This window comes from Zophobas morio, unplaced genomic scaffold (assembly GCF_036711695.1).
Source record: "Zophobas morio isolate AGI-343-1 ecotype UQ-CSIRO unplaced genomic scaffold, CSIRO_AGI_Zmor_V1 ptg000701l, whole genome shotgun sequence".
Classification (NCBI taxonomy): domain Eukaryota; kingdom Metazoa; phylum Arthropoda; class Insecta; order Coleoptera; family Tenebrionidae; genus Zophobas; species Zophobas morio.
Window position 1 is genome coordinate 112,620 of NW_026972804.1, and position 24,767 is coordinate 137,386.

Here is a 24,767-nt window from a genome sequence, read left to right on the forward strand (position 1 = left end):
TCTTTTTTTTTCCAAGCTACTTCGTAAAGTTCTATAATGAATAAGAAAACAATTTTATTACTTTCCTTTTCTATTGTACAGTTCCATATTATCGCCCTAATGGGCACCCACAACAAGAATTAATTAAGGTATAAAAGAGAAGCGATTTATAAAGTTTCTTTAGGCATATTCAAAAGATCTTTTGTTTTACCCTGTTCGTCAAATTTATAAACCCCTTTTTTACCGAAACCCCTTTTGGCTTATGTTTTTCGCCGTACAGCTAACCGAGCTTTATATAACGGGAAAGTTTGTGCTCTCCCCTGATCACCAACAGTAATCTAAATCGTAGAGTACATAATATAGACATGTTATCGATGTCTGCCTAATGCACTAAGCTAGAACACAATAACGAGACCGCTACGGAAAGATTGGAAGCTGAGAATGACAATTTTTTTTCTGTTTGTAAAAGTGTGCTTGGAAAACTTTTTTGATCACGTACAATCTTTATTTTTCCTACCTAGCACGTAGTTGCAAAACTGGTTATCTTTACCTGTTAAGTGTAGTAGTAAAATAGTTTATAAACATCTGCTTCATCCTTTTTATTATTCTATTCTTATAAATGCTACATTCAACTTAAAGGATAAGATTTTAACTGACACCCCAATACTTTTCTGTTTTTTTTAAAAAAATGAAGCAGTTAAAACTTTGGATAGCATTTAAGGTCCTTAGAATAACCCTGTCTTTCTTTTTCTAGAATTTTCTGCTTTAGGGTTAAAAATTTTTAGAAGTATTTTTGCCAATGGCCAAATACTTATGAAAATAAAGTTAAAAGCTGATCCGCGTGTGGCTAAGTAATAATTCACCATGAAGTTTTACTTTTTAGCAGGAGTTATCTTTAATCTGCTTGTGCACAATTGAATCTCTGAACATAAATATACTTACTGTTCAAATTATACTTCTCACCGATATTATTTAATGTGTAACCTTAACTTTGTATTTTTCTACACAATCCTTTAAAAGTAAACTAAAGTAGTATATGCATCCAACGCAAATTTTGTCTATTTTTTCTAAAAGTAAATGCTGATAAAGCAAGACGGAGTTTTAGTGTTTTAATCCTACGTTTATCTTTTATGTTAAGTTGTTTATTTTTAGCAGTAAAAATACTTTTTCTATTATAAATTCTATATTTTTATACCGCAGACCTCCTTATATTTGAGCTAATTGACCCCCGTACTTCATTAATATTACTGATAAAAGCTATTAAGCAGTCAGCATAGTTTATAAATTTATTTACTTAATATAATGAGTTAACCACATTTTAGTAACTTGTTTAGTTCTGGCTATGTAGATACTTGACTTCTTTTTTTTTCGTTATAAATTAGAGAATGGAAGATAAAGAGATTTTATATGAAGTTGACTCCTGATTTTTTAAGATAGTTTGAAATTGGTACAACGAGACAGGTTTATTTATAATACACCCACGTCGCGTGCTTAAGTTTTTTTTAACGTCTGCTGCCTTTATGGAGATAACTAAATGAAATCTTTTGCTTATTCGACCGCTTTTAAGATAATTAGCCTCCAATTAAATTTTCGGTACGCGCTTTGCAGTGGCGTACCGAAGCTTAACACTACGGCTATAATTTTAATCTCCACCCCTGGGTATTCTCACAAAAATATTTAAAGTCATAAGTAACATTGTTTTGTTTGTTTCATCTCTGAAGGAGTGAAAGTAAAAGTTGTGTTTCTACTTTTTTTAATTATTTTCTAATTAAAAATTCGGTTTTCCATTTGAGTATAAAATTTTATTATTCCTCTTCAAAGTTAGTTTCATTGAAACCTCACAGTTTGTCAACAGTGAAAAACTATTACTAATGGGAAGTATTTTTACTAATAATATACAGTAGATTTTGGGTGGGACACCACGAGCGCATAATATATATATTTGAGAGAGTAATAGAGGATTTCTTTGTGTATTTAGTATCGCCAAAAGAACAGTCTTTAGATTTAATCTTTCTAGTAATAACAAAGGCGTCTGGGCCACTGCTTGTGAAAAACTAAGGGATATTCCACCTCTACGCAGTAAAAGCCCTTATTAAAACAACTAATAGCAGAGTTTAGTTTTAGTTCATTGAATTACTTTTTTTCCCTTTGTTTTTGCTTAATTGCGCGGTCTATGTTAGCTCTGCGCCCTTGTCTCCTTGCAATAAATTTTAATGCTCTAGTTAGAAAGTTTTATATTAAATTAAATCGCTGGTCCGTCATTTTTACAATTATTTTGAAATAAGAAAACCTCCTTTACCTTTACGATTTACTTTTATTATAAAACACCTTAAGAGAATGGGTTACCAATTATAACTGATAAGAAAAAAAAGTTAAGCTGTCCCTGCAGATAGTCAACTGTTAAAAACTTCAAAGACGAAATAGTTAAGGAAACTAAATAAAAGACCTTAGCTAATTAAAAGATTTTTATTTATAAAGTTTTCAAATACTAAATTAGGCCCTTTTTAAATAGCAAAATTATATATTAGCTCAAAAATTTTTTTTTAGTAACTATCTCGCTTTAGCTTTATGTCGTTCCTTTTTCTCTAGGCTTTTGCTAATATATATATAATTTCTTTCTATAAAGTAAATATTAGCACCACATTGTTTTATTGTAAAATGTTTTTCTCTTAAGTAAATAGTAGCAATGCATCGTTCTTTTACAAAACCCACTTTTTACTTATTAAAACTATTTACTGTGTAAATATTAGTAAATATTAGGACTGTATTATTCTTATAAGAAACTCAATTTTTACTTAGTGATAGCAATATATTGTTTAATTAATTAAGCAATTTTTTCATATGCGTTGCTTAGCATTTTTTAGTCTTGTATTTTTCCTCAGAAGAGTGTTTTAAAAGAATTGCACGTGAAATGCCGGAAAAGGTAGTGTTCAGTTATTGGAAAATTTAAGGAAAACTTTTTTGTTAAGAATATATTTTTGATAAGTATGTTTTCTACTACTGTAAGGGTTGGTTGCGCCTTTAAAGCTGGCTTGTACTTATGCAAAGACGGATTATTAATTATTGCCTTTGAGCATCCACACGCTCCGCTTGATGCAGTAAATATTAACTTTTAATTGTTTTAATTTAACAACTTTTTGATAAACTCTACTTATTATTTATATTTATGTTATCTCTTTTATTAACGTAAATCCTTTTATTTAAAATCAAGTAAAATACTAGTTAGTAAAAAGTTTTTATTTTTATAGATTTGACCAAATGAAGCTTAAAACTGCTGCGAAGAATCCTACAGCAAACTTACCTTTTATTAAAGATGTCGACTTTTACGTTACGCTTTGGAAAACTTATTAAATCTGTTAATTAATTATCTAATTTTTATGTTAACAAGTTTAATTTTTTTAAAAAAATATACTTATTTGGGATAATCAGCTTATATATAGTACTAGTAACTAAAACTATTCTAGAACACCACTCAGATCCGAACGGCACAAAAGACCATCCGATTATGTGATTTCCTAGTACCAGCATAGCCACGAGGTTTAGTTATTTACCCAAACTTTTGTGGCTTTCAGGTAGCAATGGAATTGCAATAGTGCTAGAAATTTTTATTTTTTAAAAGCTTATAAGTTGAATATATATAAACTTTATAAATTTAGTTAGACTTTCTTGGCAAAGTTGAATGAGAGCTTTGCTACGTAGAACAACTGCTTTGCCAGTAATGGATCTTCAAAATCAATTTGTTAACTTGTGTTACGGTAGTATAATAATTATAAATTATTTATTAAACTTAATTTCTTTAAATCTTTATTTAGTTTATAAAAAAATTTTACACTGCTTGTTTTCTTCAGAGGCGATTTAGAAGGATGTCAAGAAAAAGCTAAAGACTATATTACAAGGCGACCGTGCATGTTAAAAAATTTAAAAATTGGTTTTCTGTCTTTTAATTTGAATTCTTAACTTTCAATGCGTACAAATTTTAATCTATAAAATTAAATTTTTTTTCTTTTATTTTTTAATTTTTTATTAATTATTATATAAAATTAAATTTTTAATGTTTATCATTTTTAAAGTATATTTTGTTATTTAATTATTAATTTTTATAGTAAACCGGGCGTTGCTGATTTTCCTTGTCATGTTAGGTCCACGAAAAACTTGCTGAAGAAATTATAGAGTTCAGTGTTTAGTTAAGCCCTTTTTTATATTTTGTTACTTATTTATGTAATCTTTTAAAGCAAAGTCGCTTAATAACAAATTGCTCTACATTAAAAATCTGTTCTTTATTATATTGGGTTCCAAAAATAAATAATATGTCTTTGCAAATTACTATTTTTGGGGCTTTGAAACTAAATTAGGCAAGTTAATAATTGGGTGAATTTAATAGTTATTTGGCCCCTTTGTTATTAACTTTTACAAATTTATTTTTGGCTCTTTAAAAAACGAATTTAACAAATAAGTTAACCTATACTTAATAGTCTTTACTATTTTTAGGTTTTCCAAATAGCAAATTCCATGACAATAATTCGGTCCTCTTTATTTATTTGGTCATTTATCTTGTGGTATTTGCAATTATTATTTTTTTTATTCGAAAAACTTATTGTACCTTGTTAGTAATTTGAACCTTTTTACTTAGTTGCTGTCTATAATAAGTATATGACTTTGCCAAATGCTGTGATTTTATAATTAAAAAATACCGATCTACATTAATAGTTTGCTCCTCTTTACTAAATGGTATAATAAAGGATATTTTTCTCTGTTCTTGCAATATACTATTGTTTTGGTATGCAAAAAACAAATCCCATTAAATCTTCATATTTTATTTGTATAATAAAAGTTATTTTGGTTTGTTTTTTGGTTCTGAAAAACAAATTTTACCGTTTTAATAATTGGTTTTTTTTATTAATAGAGTACACAGTTATTTGGCCTATTACTTAATAGTTTTTGCGAATTAGATTTTTTCAAAGCAAACTGCACTGTTGAAATAGTGTGCTTGTCCCTCATTTTTTTTCTTACTCTCAAAAATAATAAAATGTATCCGTTTAAATAATTTTGGCTCAATTCTTACTTATTTGATGTTAAAAAAAAATTCTATGGGTTCAATACTCAACATAGCTAAATTGGCAGCATTTTTATTTATTTGGCATATTAAAAACCTTTGACCTTTTCTGGGTCACTTTTATTTTGACTACAATTTTTTTCAATGCTAACAATCGCTTAATTTATTTTGGTTTGTATATAAATTGGTTACTCTAAAAAATGTTGTTTGCTTTAATACAATTTTTTATCAAATAATTAGTTTTTGGGACCCATTTACCGCAAATTTCTGTCAAAAATGTTCAAATTCACAAAACAATTACTAATTCATAATTACTTTTTTGGCACACATTTTTAATATTAAAAAATATTTATTATCTTTCTATTGCCGCTCTAACATTTAAGTTAATCTACATTTTTCCGTTTCCAATCAAAAATATTCTTTATATTATTAATTAGTACTTAATAACTCCACTTTCGTTGTTTTTGTTTAAATTTTACTTAATTAAAATGTTTTCTTTTCAAATTTCAAATTTTGGTTTTACGTTAAATTTATAATATTTTTACGCCTTTCTTTTTCTACAAGTTCACTTGCTTTAATAAAGTTCTCTTTTTATATTATATTTTTACAGATAATCATAAGGGATTATCTTCTCGTTATCATGAAATTCGTCACTTACCGCAATTCAAATCTTGTTTTGAAAGTCAAGGTTACAAGCTCCTGATAAATTCTTCAGCAGCGGCTTTTCATTGAAAAGTCCGATATATAAAAAATAAAAAAATAAAGTTTTCTATAAATATTTTTCAGCTTTCAGAAATTTCAAATTTTGTATTCGTTGCGCATAGCTAATGGCGTGTTAAGTACTTAATAAGAATTAAAATACTATCAAGTTTAGCTATAATTATCTTTTTAGAAAAAAACTCAACTCTAAAAATATTAAAAGGCCGAGTTTTTTAATATGAATAAACTTGCTATCAAGGCTAAATCGTTATTGTAGCGTGAGCAAAAAACTTGTACCGCTAGAGGGCTACCCGAACATTTTATGCTACGAAGAATTCAAAAGTAGAGTTTGTGCTAAAAAGTATAGACAAATATAATATATTAACCGATCACAGGCACGTTACCCATTTAGGCTCCGTAAATGAGTTGTTCGTTCCACGCCGGTTATACTTAGAGCTTCTTTTTGTATTCTCTAAAGCGTTGATGACTGAGAAAAAGAGGTCTATTTATTGTCCCGTAACAGAGGGGTGTATATACCTTCGGATTAGAAATAAAAATTGTAGGACAAGCGTAAACTCGTGCCCTGGAACTAGCATAATGTGATTCTCAAGTGTTTACCAATAAAAAAGAGGTTTAAACTAAATTCGTTAAAATTAATAAAAAGAACCCTTAAGGTATATGCAATTTGTTGCTAAAAGATTCCTCTTTAGTAGCATTTGTGTCTTTCAAAATTAATTAATATTTAATTTATTTTCTAAGAGGGTTACCTTTCCACAAATTAGAATTTTTTATGCCCAAAAAAGTAACAATACTAACAGTTTCACTAAAGACTGGCCACCAAGTAGCTTACTCCCTGCGTTGGCATAATCACCGAAAATATAACGCCTCCCAGCTTACAAAAAATTCGCAATTTCTGCAAATCTTGTTCCCTCATACCATTTAGTATTCGAAAAAACCACTCCACTACACAAAAGCCAATAATTGCAAGTCGAGGACTATGGTACCCTGACATTAAAAAACTTGAGATCCGACTTAAAAACTTTTTTTTTAATACTCCAGTACCCGAAACTTTTACACGCGTGGTGTTCATTTCTGTACGATAAACTAAGTTGTACTAAAAGTAGAAGACTTATCCAAGCCCAGGCTCAGTACTATTGTCTCTATTTTTTTTGAGACATCTCCCCTTCTATCAACAAAGCTTCCCTAGATCTTAAGCAAATAAAGTTGTCATAAATTAATTCTAATCGTAAACTATAAAAATTTTAAGTTTAATTTTAAGTTAAAGTTATTTTTTTAAGTATTTGATTTTATCTTTATGATTTGAAAGTATTGAACGTTGAAAATTTATTTACATTCGACGGCAAGATACTTGTATTATACCTAAAAACGATTTTTTTTGGATCAAAGAGGAAAGGAAAGTTATTTGGATTTTATTGAAAAATTTTAGTACAGACCCAAAAAAGAGATCAAAAGACAGAGCGCGAGGACACCAACTTGTACGCAAATAGGCACCGCAACGCCAGCATTTGATATTTCACCCTCTCCCGACTGGCCTCGTAAACCAGGCGTTAGGCCTTCATTCTCTCGCGAATTGTCTTTTAAAAAAGTTTTAAAACTCTGGACAGTCCCCGTCTCAAGCGTGCAGAAATCATCAGTGAACTTTAAGAGATTTCTATAATCCGAACGTGCTTTACAACTGAAGGATTTCCCAAGTTGTAATTTTCTATAAAGGACAGTTGTAGTCTAATATTATTTGTTATATAAAAATTATTACATGAAGTTTGGACTTATAGCAGGAAAAGCCTTGGGTCCGATGTCAGTTATAGCGTTATCACCCACTCCATTATTAATTTTTCTAAGCAGGACATTAATGCAATAAAAATTAAATGTAACTACAAATGAAGAACGGTACAAAAAAAGCGTAGAATAGCGAAACTTTACTTTACTAGACTTTATGAAAAAAAATATAATTAACATAGCATACGTCTAACTTTAAACTAAATTTACTTTTTAAAATATATAGCGAACAGACAGGTAGGCATCAACTTACAAGAAAGTCAAGTCTTTTAGTTCAGAAAACAAATCGGATGGAATATAATAGATACTATTATAATCAAGGCGTCTACAGAATAAGGAAAGCATAAGCTCAAAAAAAAAAAAAAGGTAGCTGTGAAAACATAATGTATCCAAGTACACACAATGGTTATAAGGGCTGGATGCAAACTTACAAGTGCTTAAGGTTCTTAAGGTCCTTAAACAAATCCTTCTCGAGGGAGACTAAAAGATTTTTACTCAAATCTCTATATAAAAATTGCTTTGTAAATAATTATGGTAATGCAAACGCTAAAAGTTATTAAGAAATTTAGCATATAAGTTTATATGACGCATTGATAGTCCAAGTAAATGCTACTCATATCCCTATAACCCGCCCTAAGAACTTTATAAAAATATACACAGGGTACCATTCCATTTTTACACCTAATCCGTAACAAAAATTACTTATAAAATTTGTATAGTGCCCAAAACAGATAAGTATTCCAGGTCAACTTACAAGAAAGTCAAGGCTTTTAGTCCAGAAAACAAGTTGGGTGGGATATCATGAATATGATTACCATTAAGACATCTATAGACCAAAAAAACCATAAGCTCAAAAAAAAAAGGTAGCTGTGAAAACATAATGTATCCAAGTACACACAATGGTTATAAGGGCTGGATGCAAACTTACAAGTGCTTAAGGTTCTTAAGGTCCTTAAACAAATCCTTCTCGAGGGAGACTAAAAGATTTTTACTCAAATCTCTATATAAAAATTGCTTTGTAAATAATTATGGTAATGCAAACGCTAAAAGTTATTAAGAAATTTAGCATATAAGTTTATATGACGCATTGATAGTCCAAGTAAATGCTACTCATATCCCTATAACCCGCCCTAAGAACTTTATAAAAATATACACAGGGTACCATTCCATTTTTACACCTAATCCGTAACAAAAATTACTTATAAAATTTGTATAGTGCCCAAAACAGATAAGTATTCCAGGTCAACTTACAAGAAAGTCAAGGCTTTTAGTCCAGAAAACAAGTTGGGTGGGATATCATGAATATGATTACCATTAAGACATCTATAGACCAAAAAAACCATAAGCTCAAAAAAAAAAGGTAGCTGTGAAAACATAATGTATCCAAGTACACACAATGGTTATAAGGGCTGGATGCAAACTTACAAGTGCTTAAGGTTCTTAAGGTCCTTAAACAAATCCTTCTCGAGGGAGACTAAAAAATTTTCACTCAAATCTCTATATAAAAATGCTTTGTAAATAATTATAGTAATGCAAACGCTAAAAGTTATTAAGAAATTTAGCATATAAGTTTATATGACGCATTGATAGTCCAAGTAAATGCTACTCATATCCCTATAACCCGCCCTAAGAACTTTATAAAAATATACACAGGGTACCATTCCATTTTTACACCTAATCCGTAACAAAAATTACTTATAAAATTTGTATAGTGCCCAAAACAGATAAGTATTCCGGGTCAACTTACAAGAAAGTCAAGGCCTTTAGTTCAGAAAACAAGTTGGGTGGGATATCACTCAAGCGATTACGATCAAGACGTCTATAGGATAAAGAAAGCATAAAAAGCTATGAATGTGTGGAGAGATAGCAGAGAAACAAGTAATTGCTATTTAAGTCTCCATTATTCAAAAAAAAACGCCATAATGACAACCACTTTAATGTAACTTTCAAGGGTAATTAAAAATTATAGTATATAGGCAGTTTATAATCTTAGTTGTTTATTAATACAAGGAATATGACACGGAAAAAGATAAATAACGTCTCTTTATAATTTTTGTCACACTTGCTTCTTTAAATAATTGACAAATATTGCCCCAAGCGCTGCCGCATGTTCCTTATATAAACGAGATGCGTGCGGCAGTGACTTTCAGTTGTAGCGACGTTGCAATTTAAAAAAAAAATTTTTACTTGTAAAATTTTTACATAACCATAAAATGGCAAGGAAAAAATTTTCACAACTTACAGAAATTCAAGCTTGTTATGTGGCCCAAGCCTACTCAAATCCAACACGGAGAGAAGATTTTTACTCAAATCCCTTTTAAAAATAAAATTATAATAGATGGTTAGGCATATATCTCAACTTTCAATACTCAGAGTTCTTCTGGTGTGCATAACCACTAACGCTACGAGCTTTATAAACATAGCGTTGCTTACCCATCCAAACGGACGCAGCACCAAAAGTATTAATACTTTACTAATATTTTAATAAATCGCGCCTTTACAATTCTTTAATTAATAAAAAAAAATTTGTAACACAAGAGTAAGAGTTATACGAGACAAACCAATTTTAAATGACTATAAGCAAAGAAAAGTACTTGTTAATTTAATTAATATTTAAAAAGGCGACCTAAAAAATCTAAGCCAACCAAGGAATTTACGGACAAAAAACTTACAATTTTTTTAACTCGGCCATAATATCAAACGCTCCTCTAATTGAGCGAATATCATTACCGTTGAGATTCCTATTCAGTATTAACCCGTGAATATAATAAACAACGAATAACTTTTTGACACCAGGCGACGACGTGCGCGTAGTTCATCATTTAGTTTGTAAAAAAAAATTAATTTTTTATAAATAAACTGTGGACCATTACAAGCTATAACTGAAGTAATACTAAGCTAATATTGGTAGTGGAAAGTACAGCGTTAGTTTTGTTAAAAAAATTTTTAACTTACAGGTACGAAAGCATCTCAAGCCCAACAAAGTACTGACGGTCCACTGTAGTAAGCTGGTTCCCCTGTAACTCCCTTCAAATAAAAAGCGAAAAAAAGTTAACCAGTTTTATATAGTAACAGTTATTCAACTAATTTCTACCATCAATTAAAAAGACTTATAAAGGTAAATATTATATTTGACTTACAATGTTAATAAACTGGTTAAACCAGCAAATACCTCGTTATCAACACTTCTTATACTGTTGTGAGCAAGGTTCCTATATTAAAGAACTTAGAATATGAATCCGGTTATTATATTAATATTTTAATAATATTTGGAAAAAAAATTGCCTACAAATAGGTAAGTTTGGCAAGTTTTCCGCCATACAGCTCCTCGTTAGGTATTGATGGACTAACCAACTCGATTTTAGTAAGTTTGTTGCTGTCTAAGCTCCTATTGAATAAATATTGTAATTAAATTAAACAATTAAGCTTTAAAAAAGTGAATAAAAGCCTGTTGATCAAAAAACTTAAAAAACTTTTATTATATTGTAGTGATACAAGTAATACTCAAAGGAGCTTAAGTTAATCCCTTTTTTAACTATAAAACTTACTTCTATAGTTAAATTTTTTAGCTACGTAAGTAAAATAACTAGAATTAGGCTGCAATCATAATTTAAGATTTCATTGCCTTTTACCACCCGCATATAACCTCATAAATTATTTAACTTACAGTGAAACTAGATTTGATAAGCCTGAAAATGCAGAATCCTCAATCGAACTTATCTTATTTCGGGATAGATTTCTATTTATATAATGATCAAGTTTATCCATTAGGAAAGTTTACGTTACATATAAAAGATATATTTTAAAATATAACCAGTAACTTACAGATACAAAAGTTTGCCTCCTTCGAAGAGACCATCTTTTTCGAAGAGGCCATCTGCAATGACAGTTAACTCGTTGTCTTGTAACATTCTGTTAATTATTTAAAGAACAGGAATTTAACATTAACTTGTTTCGTTTAATTGGTTTGAAAAAAGGCTTATACATTCAAAATAACTAAAAGTAATGTTTTTCTTTAACAAGACTTACAGCTGCGATACACTAACAAATCCCTGCGATGTATCGTCAGGAGAAGAAATCTTATTATGAGAATAATCTCTACAATTAATAGGTAATTAAAAACCAGTGAGGAAAAACAATCAGCATGCAACGAAATATTCAACTAAACAGAATATTACTTTTTCAGGTACTATAATAAACAAGGAGAACTTACAAGGATGTAACTTTCTCATACGAGAAATTGCCTTCTTGCGGACTTACCTTATTTCCCTGTGAGTTTCTATTAAAACAAAATTAAATAATCTGGCAATTTTAAAGCTGTAAACATAGAAATATCAAATGTTGTAGAGAAGTGCTCTAACGAACGTAAGAAAAAATATGAGTATATAAATCACACGAAAGAATATGACTATAATGATTTCTTACTTCTGCATTTGTTAACTTTGATGTATATAACACACACAAAATTACAAGAACATTTAAGGGGTAAGTTGAAGACTATTACTCGCTTTAACTGCAAAAATTGCTAGAATAAAAAGGAAGGACTTACATAAAAGTTAAGTTAAGCTCGATTTCTTTACTTGAAGGAAACTTAGGGAGTGAGCAAGACTGGATAACTCTATTTTTTTAAGGGAGCATTAAAGTTATACACTAACGTAGTCAAAGACATGTAAAATTTTGATTTACGAAAAAAATTTCTAATATAGAGAGCGCAATGAGTGTATTAAATATTTTTAAGTTTTAATCAACGTATAACTATAATGAAGCAAAAGCATTATGTCTATTAAAAAGTTATAAATTAAACGACGAAAGCTGCTTTTTCTTTAGCAGTTTAATTATGATGATAATATTCAATAAACCCTTACAATTCTTTTTCTTTTTCTCTCCAAGTTTTTACGCAACTCTGGGGAGACGAAACCTTCACCAACAAAAAGAAAAGGGAGAACCCCAGGAAAAGAAAACACATCACAGCCAAGAGGTCTAAAGCAAGCCACTCTAAAGAAAAGGGTCGGGGTCTACCTCTCTATATATTTATACCTGCTACTAACTGGAAATTAACTAAACCGCAATTTGCTCCACTTTTTTTTTAAAGTTCACTGGCTCTACTGAAGATGTATAAGTAACATCACGCAACAAAGCGTTTTTTCATAATTTTAAGATCGTAAACTTTCGTTCTGCCACATTTAGGGCTATAATTTAAAAAAGTGAGCAAGTGTTTTATAAAAATACAGGTATTTAAGCCGAAGACTTATAATATTCCATAAAAAAATAATTAAGAATAAACTTAAGTTGAGGCACTGCGTGGCTTTGATTTTTTAGGTCACTGAGGTTAATTTAAGTAGGTTAATTAGTCTTATGCAAGTTAGCATCGGTATGAAAAATCATTAACTTCTTAAAGCAGCCTTTCAGTTTTTTATTATTATTATGCGCATGGAAATACATAAAAAGTATTAAAACTTTACATTTTATTAGTACGCTCCAGCTTTACTTTAGACCACCCTTGTATACTCGCATATAAATCGTGAGTTAATTAAAACTGATTTTCTATTTCATTAAAATTATTTCTTGATTATTCCACTCTATTTATTAGTTCGAGAATCTTCTAGCTTATACTGGATGCCACACCTAAAAATGAATGAATATTATGTTTCACTTATGATAATTTTTTTTTAAATGACTAATAGCTATCTGTTTTAGAAGATAGCAACAAGAAAAATTTGTTTTTACCAATTAAGTTTTATTGGCAAATGAAGAATATAATAAATATTGTTAACTCATTTCTAAAGAGAAATAAATCCCTAGTTACCTTCTCCTAAACTAAGTGTTCCATTATTGGCGTGGGAAAAATCTATGGATATGTACGCATAGATTATAGCATACTGCACAATAGATAATCGGGCAACTTAAAAATGCGAGTAAAAAATCATAGTTTATAGATGTACCAATTATAAAAATAAAAAAAACCTCAAAGAAAACTTAGCTAAGTGCGTGAAAAACAAAATCCTCGGTTGGTATGGACTTTTTAACCACAAACTGAAAAAATAACTTAGCATAGCGCGTGAGGACTTATTTAGCCACATTAACCTGATTTTTATATAACTTCAAAAATTTATAGATATTTTAGCTAATAATAAGTTTTTTTTATTTAAGTTATTGTTTTTTTATATGTTCCCTTCTACCTCCGAATATTTGCAGTTTTGCGAAACGGCCCCTATCAAGTCCAGGGTTGGTTTACAAATATGGTAACTGGCTATATCTTTTTTTTGGCGTATTTTTTATAAATCTGGTTGATACCAAAGTAAATGATCGAAGTTTCATATTAGTAACAATAATGTCGGGTCCCTTAATCTTTAATAGCTCTTTATTTACAGGTGTAGATTTAGTATAAACAGTTTACAATTTAATTTTAAATTATGCGGTCAAATATATTAAAGACTGCTTACCAAGATGTAAATAAAATGGGAATTAGACTATGCAACCTACTAGGGCTCCGCAATACGGAGCCTGGGTTTTAAAATTTTAGTATTATAATTACACAGAAAAAGAATAGAGAGCAATTTTTTTTCTTTCAGCGGAAGAGTGCTCAAAGAAAAAGGTTATGCTTTATATGGATTTTATAAAGTTCGCCTTTCCTCTCATGTTGCAATACATATATAATAATATGTATATTAATATACCACTTAAGTAATCACTTCCTCTAAGCCAAGAGTTTAAGGTAACTTTAAAATTTTTTTTTGCCTATGAACATTTCACTTCACTGATAATTTAAATTTCTAGCCAAAATTATTATATTTTTTGTGTTTTTATTGTCGGAAATTTTTATACCCTTTTAGGCCTTGCTAAAGGGGTAGCAGCAAGACGGGAATAAAAAGTTTACTGTTTTAGGATTTGTTTTTTGATTTCTTTAATTTACTACTATATTGGTTTTAACTAGTATACTATCTTTTTTAATATAAACTCCTTGAGATTTTTTACCTTGAGGATTAGTTAAAAGCAGGACAGAAATAAAAAGTTTTCTATTAGTTGTTAAATCTTGTGGCTCCTCGAATGCACTACTATTAGTTCACTTTTACAGTTATAATAACACCTTTTTACAATATAAACTGCTGGAAGAGATTTATATTATACTCTAAAGACAACGAAAAAATGATAAGCATACCTTAAAGTAATTTAGTAATTTACAGTTATAGCGGGCAGAGTTTTCAATACAAATATGAATATCTAATTAAAGAGAAAAATAACAAATTTTGTGAGGGGTCTTGTTTCAAAGTTAGCTTTCCTAATAGGGAATATAACTAAGTCTTTAACGTATTTAATAATATTTGAGTTTAGAAGGTCTTGTTTTTTATGAATATGAAGGTGAACCACTGGTGCCCGCTAAAGGGGTTATATTTAGTACTCCCTATTTTTAGTAGTTGATATCATGATATTTTGCGGTAATAAACTTGTAAAACGTGCACTTCTTATATAGATGGTCTTAGAAAGATTTAACTTTTTTTTTCAGTAAATTTACAAATATTATAGGCATATCCTAATGACCACAGGCAACGTAAGGTAAATAACAGAAGATTAATTTAGACAAAATTTAAATTTGCCTTAAATTCTTGTATGCAAAGGAAGTCAAGTCTATAGTAAGACCTTTATGTAGCATGATCCCATTGTACGGCTTGCATATGAATAGGATTCTGCTCATAAGAAAACCCCTTTTTAGAATGTTTACTGTCTCATCTCGATTTGTGCGAAACTTTTATTGGCTTTGTGAATAGGAGATCGATTTCCCTTTTTTGCAACTCAACTTAACCGAATAGCGGTCAACCGCTCCACTCCTAAAAAAAGGCCAACAAACTTTAGAGAAGAATATATAACTATATTAGTATAGTAATTATTTTATAAAGTGTATTCAAAGTAAAAAAGAAAAAAAAAATAGAATTTTTAATTTATATGTTTTATAGAATAAGCATTGAAAGTAAAAAACTTTTATTTCATAGTCTATACATTTATTTTAAGTGTTTGTACTTACCTTTAGAAATCTTTACTTTTGTCGTATAAAAAATATTCTAAAGATAAATTGTTGTTAACAAATTAAACCTGAATTAGTATAATGTAAAAGTTTTTTTTATTTAATTATTAAATAAATAAATGAATAGATGAATTGTATTATTATTCTAATATAATTGCTTTTGTTTACTGTTCTTTTATTATTAATATGAATGTTATATATACTAATTTTTTAATAAAAAACTACTAAATAAAGAAGGAAAAGTGCAATGCTATTATTGGTGCTCCCGTTGCTGGAATGAACAGGTTTTGTGTTATTATTATTATTAAGCTTCATAAATCTTTTATAATATACCTAATTTCGTTTATTTTATTTATATCATTATTGTTATGAAAAAGTATATAATTGAATATTATATATTTATGTATGTTATATTATTTTTTTAACATAAGCGCTGTAAGGGCGACAGTTCACTTAGGATCCAATCTTGGCTATACTTCTTACGGAGTTCAAATGGGTTAAATATTTAAAGAAATGTAGTTTTTAAATAAATATTAAATTATTATAAGTTAAGAAAAAAATGAAAAGTACGTAAATAAATAAAAATATTAAGCTAAAGAATAACAACGATATTAAATAATTCTCAAGGTTTAATAATGTGAACAGAGAATAGTAAAAATAGTATAAACTATAAAAATGAAAGTATTGAGATTTATAATAATAATTAATATATGTAAAAGTAATATATATCTTATAAAAGTGATTATAAATAATAAATTTTTTTTATCAAATGTTTCGTGACTTTCGATAATTACAACAAATGAAAGAACAATAAGAATATTACAACGTATTGAGAGTTGTAATAGTAATTAAAAGTAAATATATAAATAAAGAGTTATAAATTAAATAATATATTGAAGAAAAGAGTAATTTTAAAAGAAAAATTTATAAAGAATAAGGAAGGACGACCAAAAAAACTATAACTAATAGAAATAAATTATATAATTATAATTTTTAAGAAAAATAAAAAATAATAGCAGTATAATTAATACCTTAACGTTATATTAGGAAGAATTAAATAAAATATTATGTAAGGATAAGTAATAAGATGTAATACTAACTTTAATAATAATTAATAAAATAATACTAAAAATAATTATTATTTATTTTATAAGTATTGGGTATACTAATAATAAATATCTGGCAAAGAAAGAGATAATGGAATATATAAATAAGGATAACAATTGTATTCATTTTACAAGCATATGCTTGTTTATAAAAAAAATTCAATAAGTAAATTATACTTATAATAATATTAAACGAAGAGAAAAAATAAGTATAAGCAGTGAATTTTATAAGAATATATATACATAAACTGTTGTATGCAAAATAATTATATTCTTAATAAGTATTATAAATATGTTACTATGTATTATTATTTATTAATGACAAATAAATTAATAATAAATATTAGAATATACTGAACTTTATAAAGTTAAGATAAATGAACAAGTAAAAAAAAGTAAATATAAGTAAAATAGTAATAGAGATATATTTTTTTAAATAAAATAGCTATTAAAAATAATGAAGGTTAAAAAAGGAACTATTAAAAGTTTGTATTATCTGAAATTATAAACGTGTAAGTAAAGTAAACAATAGCTGATTATAGTAAATTTTTATAGTAAAAATAAAAAGATAGAAGTAGCTACTAATTGTAATAATAAGTAAATAAAAGATAGTAAATATGAGCCCAAAGGGTACATAAAAATAAATATAAAAAACTAGCAAATAAATAAGTAAAGGTATTTATTCTAGATATTAAAGGCATTCAAAAACTATAGTATAATATTTACTTCTTTTAACGATTTGCGGTTTTGTAAGCGAGGAAGTTTTAAGCTAGACTTTGAGTGTTGACAATTGGAGACTTTTAGGTAAGTTTTCATTAGTTTTCTTTTTATAATAAAAAATCTTTAAAAGAAAACTTGAGAGTATTATATTTATCAACAGCAAATTTACAAAAAATACATATTCAAAGCAGGGCTCAATTAGGAACCAACCGCGGAAGGCCAAAAAACTTTCAGTAAATTGCTAAAGTTAATTAAAAATCGTAAAATTGTGTCTTTGCTGGTCGTTGGTGAACTTGAAGCGCTTACTTCCATTTGGGGTAATGTATTATTATTAATGCATTCGTTATCATATTTTATAATAATTAATTATAATCATTAATATAAATTATTAATATTTAGAAAGCTCAACAAGAAAACCATCCAGAATTGAAGATACCTATAGTGATTGTACCAGCGACCGTAAGCAATATCGTTCCTGCTTTTTTGGAGGGAGCAGGGTTTACACTTTTATTAGCAGTGTCACTAGCCTTTTTTCGTTCTTTCTTTATATTTTTTAAACCTTTGCTTATTTATTGCTGACATATGAGTTAAGAAAGTATGTAATTTCGCGAACGCCCAGTAAAATATTCTATATAAAAAATAGTTGGAGTGGAGCAGCGCAGAGTTCTTATTTTCTGCACATGGTGTAATTTCCCAGTGACCTGCATATTGCGTTTGGTAGCGTCGCTAGACAAATTATTAAATATATATATATATGACATAAGTTGTAATGGTAAACAACGCCCTGATATATCAGCCTTAAAGAGGGGTTAAAAATTTACAAAAGTTTAAGAATTGTAAATCTAGACTAACAAATTTTTAACAAATGGGTGTATTAAAGAAAATATAGTAATATAATATAGATAGATTGGTATAAAATTTAATGGATATCCAGGATTATTAGTTAGTGTAGGTTAAAAGTTGAAATCTCCTGGGACGTACTTAATATTTTTTTTCATGCACGTGCTCGTGTGCGACTAACGAGTACGCGTTGGGCTTCATTTCGAGCATGCAACAATTGCATAAACCCGTCTTTAAAGTATTTTGTCTAGATTTTTTGTAACAGTAGTGATGCCCGTTATCGGGCGAACTAAAATGCTTGAAAGTATTGGCGAAAAATACGTGTGTGGCGTGAATGAATTTATTTTGTCATTTGCTAAAGTTCATTGCAGCGCAATTCCTTCTTAAACTTTATAAAAGCGGTATCAAACCGTAAATGTTATACATTATCGCGTTTTAAATATTTCGTAACACTTTGCTGATTAAACTAATAAAGATACTATGTATAAAATTAAACTAGTAAGCAAATGTTTTATCATTTTTCAGAATATCTGAAACACTTAGAACTCTTATCTCTACTTTCACCACCTTTTTGTACCGCAGTCAGGTCGTCAGATTTTAGACTTTTCACTCAAAATAGTTGATTTTATATATTTACTGCTACGAGTACAATATTTAGCAATTGTTGTAACTAATAAAACGAAGGTAGTTAATCTTTAGTTACTTAAATTTAAAGCTATATACGTTTTTTTAGGTGTGACTCCTGTTACAGCTATATCACTCTGTTATTTTTTCATTAAAAGGGCAACCCCTCGTTTTTAACCTTTGAGTTGTAATAACACATAATTCAAATATCTTCTAGACGTAACCCATCGCAAAGTTTATTTATTTACTTGGATGAAAAATGAAGGTTCCTTGATCTAAAAAATAAGGAATTTAAAGTTTTAATAACACATTTTTTTTTGTTGCCCGAGAATAATTTTTAATTTACTGATAACACAGAAAGAAGAGAGACCATTAAAAAAAAAACACATTTTGAGGCGCTTAAAAATAGTCAAGCGGAAGGAACAAGGCATATATAAATAAAGAACGTTTAGGGCAAGTTACTGAGAATAGAAGTTAATATCATAACTTTCCACTTCTAACCCTCACCACATATTTCGTCCCCAAGCAGTACAGTTGATGCACTTCTTTAAGATACAAATGCCTTTAATATTGTTTTATATTTTTATTGCTGTGGTGTTTTGAAGGAAGAGCTTAAAAGCCTCATTAAAGTCTAAAAAACCAAGTTAGAAAACGTCAAAACACCTTATATAATCAATATATTACTAAACACGTAACGAACCGCGCCCTGAGTGCAGACTATAAATAGCGTACTCCAGAGGTTATAGTTAAAAAGTAAGCCCAAGTCAAACCAAAAATAATGCCCGAAGGATTTTATTTGTGTGCGCAACCAAATTTACCTTTTGGTGGACGGGACCTTCATCAGCGGCTGCGCTTAGTATTATAGGGTCTTTGCAAGGAACTTATTATTTGGTATAGATAAGAGTTCCAACTTTAAAATTAGTGCTCATAGAAATTTCATTGTGCAAAAATTCTTATTGCTTAAGTTGTTGATAATTTCCTTTTTCAGTTTCTTCGATCTTAGAATACTTGCGGCTTCGCAAAAACTTTTGCAGGTTGAACCCTTGAAAAGTCCAGGATTGGCTATGAGCCTTTTCTATTTTTTTCTCTAATCTTTTTTAGGAACTTTGATGTGTTCAATGAGTTTGAATTATTAAAAATACTTTTACAACACATTATTTGATTTGGTTGTAATGGTTTACTCACCCATTAACTGTTGTCTATAGATATATCATTAATGTTAATATTCACGCTATGCAGCTCTCATATGTTCCAATAAGTTAAGGTTATTATGATGATGTTTATAACATCAATGATTGTGTAAAATGTGTTGATAATTGTAGTTGCTAAAGTTGGACATCTCTTGTATTGTTTCAGTGAACTCCAACAATGAAAACATTGAAAGAAATTGAGGATTAAAATAGAAAATTAATTAGTTTTTTTAGCAAAAAATCCCTTCAATAGTTTGAGGAGACGTTTTGGGAGGTACTGAGGGTAGTTTAAGGCGTATTGTTGGTTAAAAAAACCCCCTTTTTCAATAACTTCACAGATTCTCTTTTGTTCTCTAATGCGGTCTCGATCCCTTTTGGTTGGATTGCTTATCTTATTTGACGTCTAGGCAATTCATTCGGATTACAGGGGTTATAAAGATGTTTTTCGAGCTTGTGGAGGCGCTTCAAGTAATATTTTTTAACGTTATTCGTCGGATTAAACCTTTGAGTTCAGAAAGCGAATGTGTCGTGTATACAGCAGGGTATAAATATAAGTTTACTTGCTTATTATTTGTCCTGCAACAGACTTTGCTGTCTGAAAAGAATGATAATAATGACAGAGGCTTTTTTGACTTAAGTTAGCGTAGGGTTTTTCACCTTTTAATTAAGTAAAATTAGCGGTGGCAAGATAATGTGTAGTAACAATTTTCACTAACCAAAAATGGCACAAGTATGCGAGAGCAGGTGTTATAAAACAAATTTGGAAACTAAGTTGCTAGAATCTTGGTATGTCATAAAATACAGCATATATTTAAAAGGGGCTCAAATGATAATATAAAATTTTTCAAAGGGTTCTTTAAAGTGGATAGAAAAGTTGCCGAGTTTAATATAATAATGTTTAAATTTCGGGTTTGATACTGGTCCTTAATTTATAAATTAATTGAGGGTATTATAAAGGCTTTGCTTTTTTATAAGAGAGGAAAAACTAATTTTGCTCCATTAGTAACTGCACTAAAAGATTTCCGTCTTATTAATAAACGATTTAATAATTTTATAGGAACTTGATTTGAGAGTTTTTATTATTTTTTTACTTTAAACTTACGTTTCCTTATCCAAGTTTTCAAGTTATTTGTGATCGAGCCGCATGTTATAGTATATACTAGGGAACAAGACTGCTATAATACTATCCTTTACTGGAAAGCTATCACATATGAAAACTTAGTCCTGCGCAATCAGTTGAACTAGTCATCCAAGCAAGCAGTCAGACTTAGTTATAATTGAGACCGAACTGCCCCAAATTCAGCCAAAACAGGCCAGCTCGGAAAGCACCTTTCATAATGTTAAAAGATACAATTCTAGTTCAATACTAAAAGATAATACTATACCTTAGCCAGTTTAAAGCTAGCAGGATAGAATTTAGAATCGATCCTAGTAGTATTCTTTTATATTACTCATAAGAGTAACACTTAGCTCACAGATCCTATTCGACCTGAACAGCCATACACTGACACAAGAGTACGCCGCAAGCTTTCTGCAGCGCCATCACTTAATGACGCAGTTATTACTCTGAGTTAGTTAAAGACTACACCCAGCCTAAGGATCGGGCTACCCTTCGTTTCAGACTAAAAAGGCTCGGGGGGCGATCATTCTAGTAATTTAAAGCTAATTTGATAAACAGTAGATTAGTTACAAGGGAAAATTTAGGATGTAGACTTTTTCAAGACAAACATATTTCTTCAAGTCCTGAAAAGCCCACAAGAATTGGACCTTCCAAAGATCTAATTGGCTCTCCTGTTTTTCCATTTAAGAGCGAATCTTTCGAACCGCGCGGACTTGTGACTGTTAGACCAGTCCATTCCCACCTACTACTTACCAAGGTACAAGCTGACTCTGTTCACATTAATTCTTTGCAAGACAACCATAATTAGAACCTAAACTTGGATCTTTTTTAAATAGAGATAAATTGTAGCCTATATCTCTTTTCAGTTAAAGTCAAAAAGCCTTTGTTCCTAGAAGGTTATTAAAGATAATTTGGGACTCCAGAGACTCCGTTCCATTTGTTATCTACCCTTGAAAGACAATTCGATCCTCTTGACGTCATCGAGTGAAGTGTCACCAGAGATTAAAAGGAGAGTCAAACGCCGAATTTTAGAATTTTTTTAGACTGCTTTTCCATAGCGACCTAAAGACGTAGTGATGAATCCTTGCTTCAATTCTTTAAGGTGGGAGTGGGGACAGAGTTAAGCATTAGCATGGTACTATTAAAATACATAGAATCCAAAACCAGTTTACACTAATTTCAATGATGATATGATCGCCCGTACAGGTAGCCTCAAAGTTGCGGTATCTTCCTGAGGTTTGCTCTGAAGAGATAAAAGTCAAGTAAAAGTCGATTCTCTACAGTAATTCATTCAAGAGGTTCTTATTCCATTGCAGTCAGAACAGATAATAACACTAACTAATAAGTTTATTCCAATAATAGTACACGACCATAGTTGTCAGTTAAAGTCTGAACCACACATACCCTTCGAGATACGAGAGATAGGTCGACCTCAACGATTTTTAATTATTTTAATAAATAGTACTTTTGAACCAAGAGTAAAACATTTTAGCACTCTCCTGTATCAAGTTCAACCCTAAACCTAGAGCTCAGCTAACTAAGACACCATAATCACAATTCATCTCCTAAAATTCCTATCTATAATATTTCAGAACCAAATTACAACTAGTATGTCAGCATCTGGCGATGCCACTAGCACTTTTTAGTATTATTCATTATGTCAGTCATTTATTCTAAGCTTTCAGAACCACTTACTGACTAGAAAATAAAATGTACACCATAATTTAGCAAATCTCGCCAATATATAATCGTCAGGGCGAAGGGAGCTGCTTAATTACCTGTAAATATAAACAATTTCTGCAGGCGGCCCACCGTATATAGTATGCCTAAGTATTAAGAATGAGAATGAATGCTACACACGCTAATTACCACAACTCGATCCAATTTTTACTGTAAATCACTGACTTCTAATAAGAAAAATTAAGCCAAGTCAGGTCAAAGTTTATTTTCTAGCTCAAGATCTCAATGAAAGCCCTCCTGGGGCCCTACCCTAGAATTCAAGAAAACAAAGAGTTAGATTGAATTCAAGTTGTAGCGAATAGTTAAGATAACACCAATTAATCGCCAAATAAGCTTTAGGTCGTTAACCAGCAAGGTGAATAATGGTTTCTATTTTAGGTGGAGTAAGTTAAAAAAAAAATTGAACGGCGCAATCTCTCGATAGATACGGCTATAACACCCTTTACTAATGAGGACCCCCAGAGACCGTTAATTCTACAGGGGCAAGTGTTATTTTTTTGTTACTAGCCTAAAGTCGTAACGGTGGTTACCACCATGCTAATACCAACGTGCAGTTAGTGAACACCACACGTAAAAGTAACCAGTTTTAGAATATTTTTTACACAGTTTAAAAAGATCAGCTTTTCTGCCTTTACACTCGCTCCTGCGCTTGTACAAGCTTCCCTTATACAAGAAATATATTCCATAAGAGCCGGCGCCTCGGGTTCATCAACACTTTAAGTATTCGAGAATGGGGATTGATATTTCAAAAACATTACCTTCATAATCATTATCCTCTTGGTACAGAAGGATGTCTTCTGAGTTTTGCTCTTCGAAAAGAATGTTTTTGTCCTGCAGCTGAGATGTTAGTGAAAGTTGAGCTCTCTCTTCTTCGCCACTTGGGGCATTTAGAGATCTCGTCGAAAAAACATTAATTTCTCGGTCAAACAAAACCGCAATCAACTTTTGAAAAATTGACCTCTCTCGAGTAGAAAATATGATTATATTACCTACTACGAAGCGTAAAGGGGAGAAACTTGCCAACTTTAACTTTATCTAACGGTGCTAAAACTCTCCCTGTGCTACTCCAAAGGAATCGTTTTTACCCCTGTCTTTGTGGAAATACAGCATTGGGGGTTTTAGTTAACAAGATTCAAAATAATCAAGATGTTTGGTAATCAGGCTATTAAAAAGACCAGTCTAAAGTTAGCATATGAATTAATGTATGGAAACCACTAAAGTTAGAATATTTTCATGAAGAAAGTAGTAAAATTAGTATTGGGGTTTAGATGGCAAACCAATGAAGTAAGAAGCTAATTCGACTCCGGCCGGTACGAGAATATAAGGATAATATTTTTGAGAACTCTGCAAAGAAGATCATTGAGGCTCAAATTTAAGAATAATGTTGGTTTACCTACTATGCGTCTCAAATTTTCGATCTTTAGTGGGTTGTATTTCTAAACCCTGCCTACTTAAATCCAAGAAGTTACTGAGACAGAAATAAATGCAGTTTGTCTACTACAAAATTTAAGTCTTTTAAGGCTACGATCAAGTTACCGAATGATGTAATTTTAAAGCTTTCAATATTAAAAGTAATATACATGGAAGGTCCCAAACAAAAGCTTAAAGAAGTTTTTATAGAAAAAATTGATGTTGAAAGGAAAATTAGTATGAAGTGGAATACTTGTGCCTGATAATAGTTTATGTATAAGAAACTTTATTTAAGATTACGTGAAACCATCATACCGGAATCGGAGTAGACGCCGTAGCTCAGCGGTTAAGAGCATTGGGTGCGGATACTAAAGGCCGTGGGTCTCGATTTCCACCAATGCGGCACTCTTTTTTTCGGTCTTTGATGGTTATGTTTCTAAAACTCGCCCTCATAAATTCTAATATATTT

The 24,767-nt window shown here is 30.0% G+C and overlaps 1 protein-coding gene and 3 long non-coding RNA genes across 9 annotated transcripts; 3 read left to right on the top strand and 1 right to left on the bottom strand.

Annotated features, from left to right (window-relative positions):
• Positions 1-2,942: 2,942 nt before the first annotated feature.
• LOC135121768 (uncharacterized) lies at positions 2,943-3,500 on the top strand. The gene is made up of 3 exons (XR_010279108.1): positions 2,943-3,077; positions 3,228-3,334; positions 3,444-3,500. It is a non-coding gene; the product is annotated as an uncharacterized LOC135121768 (long non-coding RNA).
• Positions 3,501-3,641: 141 nt separating this feature from the next.
• On the top strand, positions 3,642-4,520 carry LOC135121767 (uncharacterized). The gene is made up of 4 exons (XR_010279106.1): positions 3,642-3,734; positions 3,828-3,907; positions 4,083-4,162; positions 4,468-4,520. It is a non-coding gene; the product is annotated as an uncharacterized LOC135121767 (long non-coding RNA).
• Positions 4,521-7,140: 2,620 nt separating this feature from the next.
• Positions 7,141-12,513, bottom strand: LOC135121774 (leucine-rich repeat-containing protein 15-like). 4 transcript variants are annotated; one of them, XM_064046052.1, is made up of 20 exons: positions 12,394-12,513; positions 12,078-12,146; positions 11,742-11,807; positions 11,558-11,626; positions 11,354-11,440; positions 11,196-11,267; positions 10,818-10,916; positions 10,669-10,740; positions 10,484-10,555; positions 10,201-10,269; positions 9,771-9,842; positions 9,276-9,347; positions 8,954-9,025; positions 8,780-8,851; positions 8,457-8,528; positions 8,283-8,354; positions 7,960-8,031; positions 7,782-7,853; positions 7,506-7,586; positions 7,141-7,454 (listed from the first exon to the last, which is right to left on the bottom strand). In XM_064046052.1, the coding sequence occupies exons 1-20, from the start codon at positions 12,492-12,494 to the stop codon at positions 7,175-7,177; spliced, it is 1,713 nt and encodes a 570-aa protein (XP_063902122.1). In that variant the 5' UTR covers positions 12,495-12,513; the 3' UTR covers positions 7,141-7,174. The 4 variants fall into 4 exon arrangements, with proteins under 4 accessions (XP_063902122.1, XP_063902123.1, XP_063902124.1 ...); XM_064046053.1 differs by lacking the exons at positions 8,954-9,025; positions 9,276-9,347; XM_064046054.1 differs by lacking the exons at positions 7,782-7,853; positions 7,960-8,031.
• Positions 12,514-13,683: 1,170 nt separating this feature from the next.
• On the top strand, positions 13,684-17,946 carry LOC135121769 (uncharacterized). Of its 3 annotated transcripts, XR_010279111.1 has the most exons (5): positions 13,684-14,243; positions 15,783-16,044; positions 17,343-17,458; positions 17,563-17,691; positions 17,774-17,946. It is a non-coding gene; the product is annotated as an uncharacterized LOC135121769 (long non-coding RNA). The 3 variants fall into 3 exon arrangements; XR_010279109.1 differs by lacking the exon at positions 13,684-14,243 and having other exon boundaries at positions 15,662-16,044; XR_010279110.1 differs by lacking the exon at positions 13,684-14,243 and having other exon boundaries at positions 15,662-16,044; positions 17,566-17,691.
• The last annotated feature ends 6,821 nt before the right edge of the window (positions 17,947-24,767 follow it).

What these genes read in the sequence shown, in the direction of transcription:
- LOC135121774 (XM_064046052.1), bottom strand. Translation starts at nt 12,494, where the DNA reads ATGTGTTTTCTTTTCCTGGGGTTCTCCCTTTTCTTTTTGTTGGTGAAG. An exon ending in ATGGCCGAGTTAAAAAAATT is followed by an intron (nt 9,843 to 10,200) that starts GTAAGTTTTTTG and finishes TATTTTTAAAAG; the next exon opens with GGATTTGAGTAAAAATCTTC. An exon ending in CTTAAGAACCTTAAGCACTT is followed by an intron (nt 8,355 to 8,456) that starts GTAAGTTTGCAT and finishes TTTGGTCTATAG; the next exon opens with ATGTCTTAATGGTAATCATA.